At 43.2% G+C, this 17436-nt stretch overlaps 1 protein-coding gene across 4 annotated transcripts in view; it reads right to left on the bottom strand.

Annotated features, from left to right (window-relative positions):
* The window catches only part of HECW2 (HECT, C2 and WW domain containing E3 ubiquitin protein ligase 2), a 1269905-nt gene that overhangs the window by 832546 nt on the left and 419923 nt on the right, over positions 1 to 17436 (bottom strand). Inside the window, exon 1 of one of the 4 annotated variants that reach the window (XM_086955410.1) lies at positions 1202 to 1546. The exons of the other annotated variants lie outside the window; for them this stretch is intronic. Coding sequence (XP_086811536.1) covers positions 1202 to 1241 — 40 coding nt within the window. The 5' untranslated portion in view covers positions 1242 to 1546. Of the gene's footprint in view, positions 1 to 1201; positions 1547 to 17436 lie in introns of those variants that run through there. 4 annotated transcript variants of the gene reach the window in all.

The following is a 17436-nucleotide window of genomic DNA, read 5'->3' on the forward strand; positions in this document are numbered from 1 at the left end:
ATTTGTCTACTTTTCTTATCTAGCTCCAGGTCCGTCACAGTATTTGTGCCTGTGGTAAGTCAGGTACATGGTAGGCAGAGGTGAAACAAAACCAAAATACTCTTAGAAGCGCGCAAGAGGAAAAGAAACCCTCATCACCCGGTTCGCCATAAGTGATTAGTGTGGTATTATAGAATTATTACATGTCAGGGCCCAGCACGTGTATGCGTAAGTAAGCTTTGGTGACCCGGGTGGCCTGCGCGCTCTAACAATGTCACTTCCTGTTAAGTTAACTCGTATGCAAATTATAGGGGCCTCGCATTTTCCTATTCTGCCCAGGGCCCCATGAACCCTAGGACCGGCCCTGCCTGCTACTGTGAACAGTTCTGTGCCTGTCTTTTACTCTGTGCGCAAATGCGTTTGTCTCTAATTTTTAAATCTCGCCTCTCTATTTTTTCTTTTTCTCTGTATTTAACTTTTGAGTTTTCACTGGCACAATCACATACCTTGTCTACGAAATTCTTCTAAAGGTGTAGCTAAAATAGGATGGAAGGGAACAGCACAGATTATCACTAGGGGAAAAAAAAAAACCTACTAAAATAGCAAATTACTTCAGAAGTTATTTTGACCACAGAGTGATAAGCTGTTTATGCTCCATGTTCTTAATCATGGGTTTAAAATAAATCTTTTCCCAAATGACGTAGCCCAGGAAGATAACATGATTTGCCCAGGATAACTCAATATAATTTGAAGGTTGGGGTTGAAGCCCAAATTCACCAGGTTCCACAGCTAATAATTTCCTCACTAGAGGCAGGCAGAGAATCACATGATGTAAGTAGGAAAAAGGCACGCAGGTGAATGAAGCAGGCGCAGGCAGGCTGGGAGCGCACAGTTTGCAGGATCCTTAACTTGCTTGTATTCTCGCAGTAGGGTACACAGGCAACGCTCTCTGTACAGGGTGTATGCTGCCTGTCTAGCGCCGCCGAGCCTCGTAGTGTAGGCCAGTAGGTCAGAGCGGTGGGGAGGGGTAGAACCAGCGCCTGCGGTGGTATCTTGAATCCCTCCGGTTTCAGCGCTCATCACACGGGCAGAGGCCCTCTTGGGGGTGGGTGGGGCAGCCCCCTGGATCTGAGTGCAGCCCGCAAGGCTCCATCCCCACAGGAAATGCCAGAACCCCGCACCTATCCTGTTAGAGACAGTCCCGAGCATCCCCCGGCCTTACCTCGGTGCACCAGAGCGCGGCCTCTCCCCGACCGGTCCATGGGCTCGAGAGAGAGGGGCGAGGGAGCCGCCGGTCATGGTTTCTCATCAGCTCTGTCCCGGATCGGAGTGCCAGGGCAGCGGCGACAAGGGTGGGTACCGCAACGCCGCCCGGTCACAGCCTCGCGTCTCTCCGCTCCCCTGTGTCCCGGCCACCGGAGAGGGGTCGCCTGTCTACTGTCTCTGTGCAAGCTGCGCGATGCCCGCCCCTTTTAATCAAGGGTTTATCCGGGTGCCTGCGGCTGATACCGAGGTGCCCGCAGCTCTAAGTCTCTGGTGCCAGATGAGCTGCGGCCGCTCCCGCTGAGCCGCACAGGATGCGCCGGCCTCCCTGGACTTCCTTCCTCTGCTCCGCGGCCCGGGACAGGCCAAGGCACCGGGCTGTTCACACGAACCCAGACACAGCGTCAGAGGTACACTGCGACCTGTCCACTGGCAGAGACGGCTTCAACCGGGGTCAGACAGCGGCAGAGGTTTAACGCTCTTCCACCCTGAAGAATGCGGCGAGGGGGCCGTGAGACAACCATATCTCACAGACACTTCTAGGCCTTAGGCTGAACCATGGCCCCGTGAGGACGGGGCTCCCCTGAGCTGCAGAGGCTGCAGGGGCCTGCATTACCCCCTCAGCCTAGTCAGACACCGCTGTTCGTGCTCCCTCCCAGCCCTTCGACAGGCAGAGGCGTCGAGGCGCAGAGACGCTATACGGGGCAATAAATAGTTGGAGCGCAGAGGGCTCATCGCACTCCCATGCCCAGGTGTGACTGCACCTGCTGCACTGTCCACCGCAACATCCCGATGAGGTGTAACGTCACTGCACAGACTAGAAACCTTGATGTTCGACACTTAGGCCATCGCAAGAGTCACAGACACCCCTTCCGCTTTGCCGTGAGTGAAAGAAGCGCGCGGGGCTGCTTTGAAAACACACAGAAGGCTCGCCTCCAAGCACGTGTTTATAGAAACAGGCACTTTTGTGTCTGCTGAGTCTCAGGAAAGTTTAAACTTCTATTGCGAGGAGCAAACATAAAATAGGTGCACAGTCTAAAAGTAACTTTATAAAACTCGAATTAAAATAAGTGATTATGTGTCTCTAGAGCAACCAATTACCCGTGGGTTGTAACCATTTTTTTATTACATGTTCCCATACGATCTGTGTTTTTTCAGACCCCGGGCTCCCTTTAAGAAAACGTTATCACTACAAGTTAATGCCACGTAAAGTACTGCCGATTGCTTACCAACTTTCTGGGGCAAAGACAAGGTACTATTGCGCTTTTTTTTTTACTTGAACTTGAAGATATAGTTTAAGCACACATGGATGACTAAAAAGGGCTAGAGAACAATGGGGGAAAAAAGCATTGGCAAAGGAAGCGATTGGCCACCAGCCCTGTCACTGAGGTCAACTTCGTTTTAAATAGGTGTGCACATCTGATTTGACAAAATGCCATCATTCACAGTGCAAGAGAACCAACCACTGAAGTGGACTAGCCCACTGCCACGTGCTGTACGCTGTTGTGGGCAGAGGCAAACGGGGAATGACAGGTTAACAGACCAATGGATGAAGACAGCTGACCCATCTATGTATGTATCTATTGTGTATACATTTTTAATTAAACAAGGCTACTAACAATGCATAACAATACCTCTTAGAATAGGTTGTTGAGCAATTTCACCTCCAAATCTAGCATGACCGCTTGTACTACTTTAAACGCAAAGCCACGAGACTCCAAGATCACTGTTTCAGAAAGCTCTAAGGAAATAGACGTAGTCCTCTTAGTCGTGGTATCTGTCCTGCCCCACTATCAAGTTGTTATCCCTGTTCTTCCTCAACCATCATATTCTGCTTTAGAACATCAAAAAAAAACCAACAAGGAGCAGTTTATGGTAATAAAGTTGTTCCATGTCAACTGCATCGAACCCAACCAGGCCCAGGATTGGTTTTCACTGTGCTCTATTTTCTGTTATTTGAAGTTTTGTATTTTAAGAGGTGAAAACAAAGACTGCTCATACCAGAATGCAATGGAATGCTAGAACATATGAAGCTACCCTCACCTGACATAGGGCAACTTGAGCTTTGCGTCTAACCCATGGCTCCTCTCACGCTATAAGACATCATCACTTTTCCAATGGCATGGACAATGGCACATACCTCTAGTCTGTGGTTTATTTTAGTCAATACAGAACCACTGTGGCTGCCTTACTGGTATGCGAGACTGGACATAGGTAATTTGGTATACTTAGCATGGAGTTGGCCGTCACACTTCTCCTGCAGAGTTTGAGGCGAAACACCTCAGCGGTGGCCCTGTGTCAGGCCATACAGTGAAGGACTTGTTGGTGTGAAAAGAGTTGTGTTATTGTTCAGCAAACGGGAAATGCCATGGAGCAAATATCCATAACTAGTCAGAAGGATCCGTTCACAGACATCTCTTCTTTTCTTTTTCTTAGAGGGGAGATTCGGGTTCTCAAAACATTGCACTGGGCAGGAGATGTTGAACACTTCCTGCTGACAATATTCAGCTTCTTACAAAGGCACTTCAAGCACTTTTCCGACAAAAGGAGGAAATTGGCAAGTGTGTTTACATGGTGATTGTCTAAATAGATCATGCTTTGGAGCTTGGGAGCATGTGAGTCCCACCAGCCATTCGTGACTCTGACAGTCCAACCATGTACAGCAAACTGACAGCAAGTACACAGCATGCAAGAGTGCATTCTGTCAGAAAGAGCATTCATCTGAGAATGGCTGAAAGCTTCCAGCGCGCAAAGCAATTTGAGCAGGTTTCTATAATCCTTTGATATGTGCGAGCATGTGGTACCAAAGTTTAATGGATGATGATAAGTGGGCAGGCCCATAAGGACTTCCACACTATGGTGGAAATTATGACACACGCACAAATATTGCAGTCTGAAGCAGGCTGCTACAGTGTTGTTTGGGCATCTGTGGTGAATCCTCTGGGTCTACGACAATACCATTCACAAAGTAAATTGCTTATTTTAAATCTGACGCTAAAACAGTTGCGCAATTTGATTGTGCATCCAAAAGGCCTGATGTCTCTCGTTATGCACCCAATGAGTCAATGATGGTGGCAACCTGAAATGAGACACAGGCTGGTCCTGGCAACAACACAGATTGCTTGGTGCTACAACTTTCTAAAGCTGTCTTTGAAAATTATTTGTATTTAGTTGCTCAGTTCATTCTGAAGTATACATGGTGCACAAGAACGTCTGGTTGAGGAGCTAGAAGCAAACCTCTGACTTGTTAGAGGTGGGTGTCGGGATCTGAATTTGGAAGTAGGTTTGTCACGGGACACATCCATGGAGAGGAAGATAATTATAATAGTGAATAACAAATCCCTAGGCAGTTAATGTTCTAATTTGTATTATATGACATAATTGCAACATGATACTAACAAGCATTTGCAATGCAATAGGTCTTGCAGTGATGCAAGTTTGAGTTATTGGCATTGTAAATGACAGTGCCTTTCATTTATGTTTTGGTTTTTAAAACATAAATAAAAGGCATTGTCATTTACAATGCCAATAGCTTGAACAGGCGTAAATGCGAGTCCTATTAAATTGCAAATGTTTTTTTTTTCCTTTTTCAGTGGGGGAGTGGAAATAGCAGAGCTGCGTGTTTGGCATGCCTCCCAGTGCTGCGCGTTGTGCCCCCCTTGCTCGGCACAAACAAAAGCGGCCTGCACCATTAATAAAATAAATAAATAAGAGCGTTTGCTATAGTTAAAGTGGACATGCTATAATTTAAATATATACATTAGTAAAACCAGAGGGCCTGCTGAGATGTCACGGGTGGAATAGGGAAGATCATTAAATAAAAAAGTGCTTACTGACTTTTGAAGGAGACTGTGGAATGCCACAAGTAAAAGATCCAGTCCTCATGGGAGGTAACAAACGGCGACAATACAGTAACAAGGAGGGACTAACGAGCCTCATAATTAGTGCTTCCGGTTTTATGGTATTTATTTTTTCGACATTTCCGTCCTTATTTATCCATATTTATTCTTCGGCAATCTTATTGGTATTTATCCATAATTATTTTCTGTTTTAATAATAAATGGAGTCGTAACATGGCGTATTTCCACATTTATTTAACTGATAAATATGCTCTCATACTTTAATGCCTGTTGCATTTTAGCAAGTTAAGCAGCCAATTTAGCATTACACTACACCCACATGTAAAGATTAGAAATATGTACAAATATATGTTGACATATTCCTACGTTTAAGGAAATCCCATCCTGTTTTTTAACTCCATGTGCTGTCTCTCTGATCAGATGTTTGATTGGAATACGTGAAACACAGTGGCGAAAGTCACTCACACAAGGCAACATTTTCTGTATTTTTCTGCTAAACACAGACAGGAAACATTGTCTTCTGCCTGTATTTATCTATAAAAATATGTAAAAACAGATAACTGGGAGTCTTACTCATAATCAATCAGAAGCTAACATTTACCAAGGATAATGATATCATCCAATGAAAACTATGGGAGGAGAGTAAGCGAGGCTTCCACAGCATACTCTACTACAGCATGCCTAGCAGAGCAAGCAGCGCATGCGCATTGCTGCTATGCTCGACCTAAAAAAGGCTAAGTGATCACTTATAAACAATGCATACATTTTATTAGTACAAATTATCTAAAAGTTTATGATGCATCATGCCTGTAATATTACATGGCTACAATTAAAAACATAATGAAAGACATGACATATGCTCTATTTGAATCAGGCGCGCAACACCCATTGGACTCACCGGGCTTCAGCCCCCCCGTCGTGTGTGGCAGCCCGGGATGAGACAGATCCCGGGCACACACATAGCCACACCCGAACGTTTCACAGGTCTTTAAAAGACCATTTGAATGTTAATTAGGCCTTGCTGTTGTTTCACCCCTTGTTGGAGGCCCTGCAGCTCCACTCTGCCTACTGATTAAAGGTTCAGCCCCCCCCCCCCGAAATTCTTTTTGGGCCCCCCCGAAATTTGTCTCTAGTTGCGCCTCTGATTCGAATACATATCTCTCAATGAACTATTTCAGTCAAACAATTATTTTGTATATATTGCTTCAAAGATAGAGTTGATGTAGAAATAATATTACAAAAATAGTTAATGGAACAACAGATATTGGAGGCAGAGAAACTAATACCTACTTTCAATTAATCCTCCACCTCTCTAAATTCATCAACTATGTTGGTATTGGCCAAAGGATCATCAGTCGCACCCCACACTAAAACTAATATGTTTGAGCTATAACAAGACATACTACCTTTTTTTCTCGTAAAATATACCTCAAAAAAGTCTTTGTATAAATTCCTGATCAACATCATGTGTCCACCAACCATTCAGGTTCATTTTTACCCTCCAAGTTCACACCTACATTAGAACAATTAGGCCCAAAGTGATTGTTTTTAACACGCTGTAATGAACCGCCTAGAGAAAGCCACACGTCAGATTCCAGGGTCCTATTACAATATTAAGCTTAACATTGAGGAGTTTGAAGCTTTGGAAAATATAAAAAAGAAATCCATAACTCTCAAAAACTGTGACACAGGGGGATGCATTCTAGTACTAGACTAGACACACAACAATATGAAACTACCATGTTGGCTCTACTTAATGACTTGTTACACTATACTAAAATTTCTTCAGACTCTACAACAAAAGGAATCAAAATAATAAAATGTCTTACTACAGAATTGTTACAAGCAGGAGATATATGCGATAAATAATTAGATTTTCTCAATGCCACCAATCCTCAGATGGCAAGGATATACTGAATTCCTAAAGTACATAACAGTACATCTAATGCCCTGTATCGTCCTATTGTAACAACTATAGGATCCAGTACTGAACGCATGTCAAAATACATTGACAGCTGTTTACGGCCACACAAACCCGAGACCACATCGTATAGCAAAGATACCAGGAACATTATCAATAAGGTTGAAGGTCTAGCCTGCAATCCTAACAACAACTTACTAGTATAACCTTAGCTATCGAATCCTTGTATAGTAATATACCCCAAACACAAGCTCTGAAAGCCACTGACTGGTTCATAGAAATACAACATATTGAATGTCCATATATTGTTCTACTAAAATGTTTAGAAATTGTCTTTTCTGAGAACACCTTTGAATTTGGCCAAGTGTTATTTAAACAAACAAAAAGAGTTAGCATGGGAGCATCAGTTGCTCCTTCAACAGCTAACATTTAGATGGCCCTACTTGAAACAAAGAATAGACTCAATGAAATTGCACCTTTCTTGGAATCCGTGACACATTGGTCACGATATATTGATGATATTTTTTTTATTTGGACGGATACATACCGTCAACTAATTGAATTTCTAGAATGGTTGAATCTTTGTGACTCTAATTTGAAATTTACAGCTTACACGAGTACATCACGAGTAGAGTTCCTTGATATCATATTTATTTGTCAAGCTAACAGCTGAAAACACCTCGTTACATTATGAGAGTTATTGTCTGCATGCACAAAAACAAAGTATTCCTTTCAGGCAATTTCTTAGATTGCAGAGAAACTGTTATAATCTACAAGATTTTGACATTCAAGCAAAAGAGATTAAGGCTAAAAGGCTATTCCTCGCAAGAGGACATCACCATCGTCTAGTGAGAGAATCATACAAAAAAGCGAGATTCTATGAAAGAGATTCTTTTTTACATTAACAAACACGTCAACCTGTCTCACAACTATTGTGCGTGACTAAACATTCCACCAAGAATCAGAAGGTTATACAAATTATCAATTACAACTGGCATATTTTGAATAGTAATTCTGTGCTAGAACTGACACTTCCTAAACCTCTCTTTGCCCATCATCGTGATAATAACATCAAAGCTATCGTGGTGAGGTCCCGATTTAAGACAGGCAGTCATTTTGTACAAAAAATGATTAATGGCAATGCATTCATCACAGGAACTTTCAAATGCACGCAATGTAAAGCCTGTGTAACAGTAATAGAGGGAGACAACTTTATTTATAATGGATTTACTATAAAAGCAAAGAAGTTCACTCATTGCAAAACAAAAAATGTAGTCTACCTTTTGCTTTGTCCCTGAAACGTATGCTATGTAGGTGAAACAGCATGTCCCCTTGTGACTCGTCTTACTGAACATTGATCAGCGATTTGCACATCTAAATTACCTGCCCCCTTGGTGAAACATTACTTGGAGAAGGGTCATATGGCTGATTAAATTAGATGGCTTATATTAGAAAAAACTGGGATATCATTAAAGACTCTAAACGATGAAATCAGAAAAAGACGCATAGTCTATTGGATTTTTGTTTTAGATAACCTTTAAACAGGGACTTAATAACGAGATCCCTTGGGAAAATGTGATCAGGTACAACACGAAATAATCAGACTTTGAGAACTCAGATTCTTGTTGCAGGCAGGCCGTTTAACTTAGTCTCCTTATTTAATTTCCTTCATCGTCCTATACCGAACTATATTAGTACTGAAGCAACTATTTTCTTTTATATCTCAATACCCTTTTTTTCGTTCATTGACCATTACTGTGAACACATTGTCTTAAGGTTAGGCTATTGTTGCCCCTGTTTGAGGCTATGCACGAAGAACTCTTTCTTAAGTCTTTTTTCATGCATTTCACTTCAATCTAATTGGCGTTTGATGTAGTTTCATTTTGATTCCAGTCACTGCCTACTAGGCACATGCCGCTGTATTCCACATCATCCCAAAGCTGCGATGTAAGAGGAGGCTGGTGTTTGCTTCTTAATCCATCCACATTAACTAGATACACTCGCACATAGTCTTTCTTCTTGCACTCCTTTGCGATAAAGTTCACAGTCTAGTTGTTTAGAATCCAGCAAATGTCGTAGTTCTTTATGTCATCTCTCAGCCACCTAGGATAAGAACGCCAGACTTTCCCTGCAAACTAAGGTTTCACCATTTCTTGCTGAGAGACGCGAGCTTCATGTGTTTTCTCCCCTTTATGAGTCTGCATTACCACCATTTGAATATCTTTATACAAACATTTCCTTAATGGAGCTCCTCCTGTATATAGGCAATGTCGTTTCTATCACAGCGATAAAAAGAAGTTCTTATCTAAACCATCCCGCAATTCCGTCGGACCCATTTTTTGCATTCACTGGCATTAATATATATGTCGCTAGATATACAAAAAAATGTATTAACAGATAATCTAACCGGGAAATTATGTCCATTCATATTTTATCTAGATAGCTGCCTCTTGTCAAGCTCTCTGCTTACTAGTTCTCTCATAACTAATCATCCAGCCCTATCTCTTTTTCTTTCTTAAATGTCGGCTGCAATACATTCAGATGTTTGCAACTGAAGTTATAGAGCTTTCGTTATGTACTCTATTTTCTTTTAGTAATACCCACTGGATAGGATACTAACACGTCATCCAAATCTTGCACGCAGGGGTGTTCATCTAATAAGAAGCTCCGTCTTGCCATCCCCACGTGCATCTACAACGAGAGTCAGCAGACATATAACTAAGAGTACACTATCTTTTCAGCTGGAGACACCGTGTCTGACATGAATCTTTTTAAGGTGCTTCTTTCGGCTGAGGCAAATAGATATTTGAACGTAGATAAATAGATAATACTAATGGCTCTTTTTGTTCAGTTCCATTCAGACTGGTTGACATATAGATTAGTTTCTATGGCAAACACACGGGCCCCTGACAAAAAGGATAAACCCTCTCAGGGAAATTAACTTTTTTAGAAAGAAGCAATAGCACGGGGCTCAATGCTGTTGATACAAAAAATCTGTGCGCGAACTATAGACACTTGGTGGTATTCTGCAAATGACTACCAGTGTCTGTTTGTCCTTTTTGTGTCTATGTTCACAATAGGTTGTAATCTACTGTATAAAATGAATGTGTTTTTATGTTCAAAATATGTTTGAATCTACTGTATAAAATCAGACATAATGCGAAATATATGCAACAATATGTATTTATCCATGTGCATATCAGGAAAGTGAATGTAGACGTATCGTATATTTTTGATACTGCAAAAAAAACAAATAATAAAAATGAAATATATTTCTTAACTGGATGGATACAGGGTTTATTAAGTTAGAAAGTGTCTATAGTTAGCGCACAGATTTTTTGTATCGACAGCATTGAGCCCGGTGCTATTGCTTCTTTCTGAAAAAAATGACATATAGATTAGTCCCTTCATCTCAGCTACGTGCAGAGTGGAGTTTACAGTCCCAGATGGGTTTTCACACCATCTAAGAACCATATAAGAAATATATACGGTCCTACTGGATCACTAGAAATATGCATCTTCATGCATAAATTCAGTTCATTGAAACACATAAGTTCATTGCCATCATGTAAATATTCTTATGATCATTTTTTCCAGTTTGAATCATTTGACCTTGTTAAACATTCCTTGCCTCTCGATGTAAATTCTCAGTCAGTGTCATCTGAGATTTACAGTTGGTAAGAATTTCAAACCCTCTATCTATTACACTATTTATTACACTGGTCACATGGCCTTTTCATCGATTTTACTCTCCCTGAGAGCAATCACCCAGGCTCATTGTTCATTTACTTTTTTTTCCGCTATGTAGTGTCACAGAGTATTTCTCAGCTCTCTATTTTACGGAAACAGACTTTTAATATGGTGAAGGCACAGGTTGTTGTTTGCTGTTTGTTACTTTCATTCTTTCTGAATACACTTTTTTTTTCATTAGTTAATTTTAAGGCTAAATGTTCACTTTTGATTTTATACATGTTATTTGTGGCTTTCCTGATGATGGCGCTTCGTTTGTCTCTCAATTTGAACACATGTAATTTCATCATTTTCTCCTTGCCTTTTCACATATTGATTTTTGATAAATATTAAGACATTCATGGTTTTCATTGTTATGATTACATGTGAAAATATTTCTCCAATTTAATTATTTCTGTAATATTTTTTGTACAACAATTCTATTTTTACAGCAATATATACAAAATGAGTGTTTGATAGAAATAGTTAATTGACAGACATGTCATTTCTTTCTTAATGTTTTTAATTGTTGCCATGTAATATTACAGGCATGATGCATCATAAACTTTTAGATAATTTGTACAAATGAAAAAAAATATATATTGTTTATAAGTGATCACTTAGCCTTTTTCAGTATCATGCTGCAATTATGTCATATAATGCAAATTAGAACATTAATTGCCTAGGGATTTGTTATTCACAATTATAATTATCTTCCTCTCCATTGATGTGTCCCATGGCAAACCTGCTTCTAAATTCACATCCTGACACTCAGCTCTAACAAGTCAGAGGTTTGCTTCTAGCTCCTCAACCGGACATTTTTTACATTGTGTATAAGTTATGCACAATTGTGTATATATATATATATATATATATATATATATATATATATATATATATATATATATATATATATATATATATATATATATATATATATATATATATATATATATATATATATATATATATATATATATATACATATATATATATATTACCTACTGGCGGTCTCCATGGGATTTTTGAAAATTCTATGTCTAATAACTTTGGCCTTTGTGGACGGTATTGGCTGAAATTTTCAGGAAAATGGCACATTTTGTTTCTGAGCAGCCCCTGAAAATTTAGGGGGGGGGTTCGTCAAGGGGGGGCCGAGAAAAAAGGGGGGTCCCAAAACGCGTTTTTCCCATGTTAATTTCCATAGGGCGGTTGGCCTCACTTTTAGCTCGAACGGCTGAATGGATTTGCATGAAACTTGGCAAAATTGTAGGGACTGTTAGCCCGATGTGCCTTTGCTAGGTCTCAATATATGTGCTCCAGTGGATTTTGATAAATTAACGTTGAAAAAATATATATATATCTGTGACAGCGCTCCGGGTAGCGCTCCGGTTCGCGTACTTGATGCGTAACGGAACTTCGCGAAGCGAAGCTGATTGGCTCTCCGGTGTCTGTCAACATTCTAAACAGTCCGGAGCGGCCGCCATCTTGTCTCTCGGTAGGATCGAGAGACAAGAGGAGGCCAAAACGAAGGGGGAAATGACCATAAGGGGGCATAGTAGATCCCCCCTGACCCCCTAGGTTTGATGTGGAGGCTTTAAAAGGGCCCCGCGGGGCAAAAAAAAAACAAAAAAAAAAACAGTTTTTTTTGCGTGGGGAGCGCCCGGTACGCTTTTGTGCAATGGGCGGTGGTAATCTAAATGATGAGGAGGGGGGGGGGGGGGCATCGTTCAAAGCACATCAGCGTGCATAAACACGAAAATGTTTTTATCTACCACGTACTTGACTTATCTCTCTGAGATGCATTCCCTTGTGTTTCGGCAATGGTAGTCTGTTCATTACATAGATCGCCCGAGGGCGGTAGTACAGACTGCGCGTAGGAAAGGGTCAAAAGCCAGGGGTATAGGAGTATGTAACAAGCGAGCCATTTAATTGAAAAAACTAAACGTGACAAACGGTTGCAGGATCAGTGAAGGTTGATTTTATAATTGAAAGTATAACAGGATCAGTTACAATAAAATCGTCCATACGCACACCATGGGCGAGTATCATGGGTAACATTATTTCGAAGCTTTATTAATACAATAATCAATAATGAAAAATCGACATCAATAGGGTTGTCAGTATTCCCAGTCAGTACCCTTCCCCGCCCGCCATGTGCACAAAGACCGCATACATCCCCCATAACGTCAAGGCTAAGTAACTAGAACGTCATAAGGAGTTGCAAGTCGCTCCCATACTGGCGCCATTTTGGTCGAGGCCAGGCAGGTTCAGAGTATAGTTCAATGTCTCCAATAAGTAGCGGCAGGACCAGAATCCCTTTCGGCAGTTCTGGCTTCGTCATTACGAGCACTAGAAAACAAGACATTCTGGGCAATACCACCCTTGACGCAGCCCTTTATTCTACAAGATGGTGTCTTTCAAAAGCCAGGGGTATAGGAGTATGTAACAAGCGAGCCATTTAATTGAAAAAACTAAACATGACAAACGGTTGCAGGATCAGTGAAGGTTGATTTTTTAATTGAAAGTATAACAGGATCAGTTACAATAAAATCGTCCATACACACACCATGGGCGAGTATCATGGGTAACATTACTTCGAAGCTTTATTAATACAATAATCAATAATGAAAAATCGACATCAATAGGGTTGTCCGTATTCCCAGTCAGTACCCTTCCCCGCCCGCCATGTGCACAAAGACCGCATACATCCCCCATAACGTCAAGGCTAAGTAACTAGAACGGCATAAGGAGTTGCAAGTCGCTCCCATACTGGCGCCATTTTGGTCGAGGCCAGGCAGGTCCAGAGTATAGTTCAATGTCTCCAATAAGTAGCGGCAGGACCAGAATTCCTTTCGGCAGTTCTGGCTTCGTCATTACGAGCACTAGAACACAAGACATTCTGGACAATACCACCCTTGACGCAGCCCTTTATTCTACAAGATGGTGTCTTTCAAAAGCTAGGGGTATAGGAGTATGTAAAAAGCGAGCCATTTAATTGAAAAAACTAAACGTGACAAACAGTTACAGGATCAGTGAAGGTTGATTTTTTAATTGAAAGTATAACAGGATCAGTTACAATAAAATCGTCCATACGCACACCATGGGCGAGTGTCATGGGTAACATTACTTCGAAGCTTTATTAATACAATAATCAATAATGAAAAATCGACATCAATAGGGTTGTCCGAATTCCCAGTCAGTACTCTTCCCCGCCCGCCATGTGCACAAAGACCGCATACATCCCCCATAACGTCAAGGCTAAGTAACTAGAACGTCATAAGGAGTTGCAAGTCGCTCCCATACTGGCGCCATTTTGGTCGAGGCCAGGCAGGTCCAGAGTATAGTTCAATGTCTCCAATAAGTAGCGGCAGGACCAGAATCCCTTTCGGCAGTTCTGGCTTTGTCATTACGAGCACTAGAAAGCAAGACATTCTGGGCAATACCACCCTTGACGCAGCCCTTTATGCTACAAGATGGTGTCTTCCATTCAGAAAATATTGTTGGCAGCATTTTGAAAGGAAAGATAAACGGCCGTTCTCCTAGTGAGTCTCACATTGTTACATTTATGAAGAATGTTGAAGAGTAGTATGTTGAAAATCTGAAGCCATCGTTCTACAAACTCTCAACCAGCCTTGGATGGAAAAATCCTGAAGAATGTACAAACTGAAAACCAGTTTTTGTCTGCATAGCATCAGCAGCAACACTTGAGTCAGCTTTGTGTGAATCCGCCATCTTGATCCAATCAATACCGTCCCCCTGCACACATTCAGGGACCAGGCCGCAGGACGTGTCTTCAGGTCAAACGGATTGTGGGACAAGGTGCAGAATGGAAGAGTCACCAAAAGGCAAAAAGTTCCGCCGGACCCCGGGAGCCGGCCGCCTATGTCGGGGGCGATCTTAGGCCACACCAGGGCAACAAGACTTGGGGAGGGGGCAGGAGCCAAGCGCCCCCTCCCAGTCCGCGCCACCACACCGCCCCTCGGGGGCCTCCGTCAAGCGGTTCAGGGAGGCACCGCAGGCAGCGGTTCTTCAGATCAGTGGCTCTCACCGGCAAGGCTCCCCTCCGTCATCAGCGATCGTTGGCGCTGTGGTTGCGGCCGGAGGCCCCGCCTAGTCAACGCCCCGGCCTCTCCATGTCGTAGGCCGTAAGAGTGGGCGCAACTCAGCTGGCCGAGCGAGACTTTGGGAGGGGGCAGGAGCCAAGCGCCCCCTCCCAGTCCGCGCCACCACACCGCCCCTCGGGGGCCTCCGTCAAGCGGCTCAGGGAGGCACCGCAGGCAGCGGTTCTTCAGATCACAACAGAGTCTCATGCTCGATCGATTGAGCTGGCCGAATCAGGCAACAAGAAGGTGTGGTGGGGGGGGCACCTCTTGCTTAACCACCACCTGAGGAGGTGGTACTCTCTTCCTAGGAGGTGGTGGTGGGGTGCACCAGCTGAAGCTACAACACTTGCTATTGCTAAGTGATGAAAAAAGGTCTTCCTCTCACAAAGATGAAAGTCAGAGTGAGAAAACAAGGAGGGGTTTTCATCATTTGGGACAAAAAATAGTTCTAAACCAATGAAAAGTGTTATTTTTAGGTCACATGACATAGCCTTACATCATTAGGAACCCAAAAGTGAAATGAACCAATGAAAAGTTTTATTAACAAGTCACATGACCTGTTATGCTTACGTTACGCGCTCCGCGCCCCGGATCGCTTCCGGGAAGCTGCGCTTCGCGCCTCGCGCACCGGAGCACTTCTGGGTGTGCTAACGCGGCGCGTCATATGACGCTTTACGCGACAACGTGATACGTCGCGGTTACGCGGCGCGTCACGATGTTGTTTTCTAACGCGGCAGTTGCGCAAACAGAAGGTTTATCGGCCGGGCATATGGAATACATACACATTCATACCATACAATCAGGGCATGTACGCACAGTCACACCATGCAATTTTTCACGTTCCCAGTGATGGTCTGCACTCCATGCAATATCTCACAGCGCTTGTCTATGTCTTTCCTTACATGGAGCACGGTGCGGTCCATGTCCACTCCATTCTTCAGTCGGAACTCCGATGTAACCTACAGAGGAGAAAAGAAAGGGGGGGATACAGCATTCAGAGGATGTCAGCGCGCGCAAACACGAAAAAGCTTCTACTTACCATGTATCAGACTAGCTGCAGGAACGTGTGATACAACAGATCTTGGCTATCCCTTTCGCATTATTTTTCTGTGTAACATATCCTCCCCTTCTTATGATGCCAAAAAATGTTTCATTTTGTTTGTCTCTAAATTCGAGTTCCCTCTTCGTGTATTTGTTTCTCAATTAGTCTTATTTTATGGGACAAAATACCACACCTTACATTCGGCAGATACCTTAAGCTACGGTCGAACATTTTCTAACAATTCTGGAAAAAGGGCTGGTGTGACGGATACAAATTTCAATCAATCCAAAATTCAGGCAAAGGGTCTGCATTATCTGTCTTCTATTGTTTGGGAATAACAGCCATTATTCTAAAACCCTACCAACCTAGACGATTGTTATGACGCTGATTCCATACTTCCTTCGAAAACTCTTTTTTGCAAAAATGTCAGTATACAAATACGGGCCTACAACCACGTGGGCAGGCCACGGAGCAAACTGGAATCGTATATGATGAGGGGACCTTTACACTGTAGAAAAACGTAACGGGCGGGCCATTAGGTTGCAGGAATTAAGGTGTCTAACAGTTACAATGAAATTATCTAGATATACATTTGCGGGCAAGTACCATGAGTAACGTTAATTCGAACTTTCAATAGTACAGTAATGAATAATACATCAGAACTTAATATCAATAGGGATGTCCAAATGTTCATTCAGTACCCGTCCCCGCCCGCCATGTGCTCCAAAACTGCATACATATCTCGTGATATCAAGGCTGAGCAACCAGTACACATCAAGGAGTTGCGAGTCTCATTTATACCGACGCCATTTTGGGCGAGGCCGGGCAGGTTCAGAATATAGTCAAAATGTCTCCACCAACCAGCGGTCGGAACAGAACCCCTTTCAACAGTCCAAAAAGTTCTGTTAAATGACAACAGAAGGGACAGGCAACAAGAACCATCAGTCAAAGAGGGGAGGGCAAGTTCTTCTCTACCGGGTCACGTTGGGGCTCCACCGGAACTGATAGAATTGGTAGTCTACAGTGTTTCTGGATGCTTCAGACTGAAGCTGGCGTCAGCATGAGAGCATTCCGTGGCTACGTCGTGGCCATTCCGCGAGCAATCATGGCAGTCGCTCCCCACCGGAAGTCTGCGGGAGTCGGGGGCCCCGGTGACTCTTGTAGAATCTTCAAGGCTGAGGGGACGCTTTTGGGAATGGGGCCCATGCCCTAGCAGTCAAGCGTCCGAGTTCCAGGGTTGCCCAGAGCCATCCTTGCAGGCCAGGCCCAAGTCTGTGGAGCCGACCGCCATTTCGTGAGCTCCGTGGCAGCCGCCTGTCGCTGTACCGCAAGAGTGGGTGCAATTCAGCCGGATGGCGGGTGAGACGCTGTAATAGCAAGAGCAGGCGCAATTCAGCTGGCCGAGCGAGGCACTGTGCCGCAAGAGCGGGCGCAACTCAGCTGGCCGAGTGAAGCGCTGGGGTGTAGCTGAGAAACCTCCACCTGGGGAGGTGGTGGAGGCTCGTTCGCGCCGCCTCTCCCTTCCAGTGCACCCCACGC

This window comes from Lissotriton vulgaris, chromosome 2_1 (assembly GCF_964263255.1).
Source record: "Lissotriton vulgaris chromosome 2_1, aLisVul1.2, whole genome shotgun sequence".
Classification (NCBI taxonomy): domain Eukaryota; kingdom Metazoa; phylum Chordata; class Amphibia; order Caudata; family Salamandridae; genus Lissotriton; species Lissotriton vulgaris.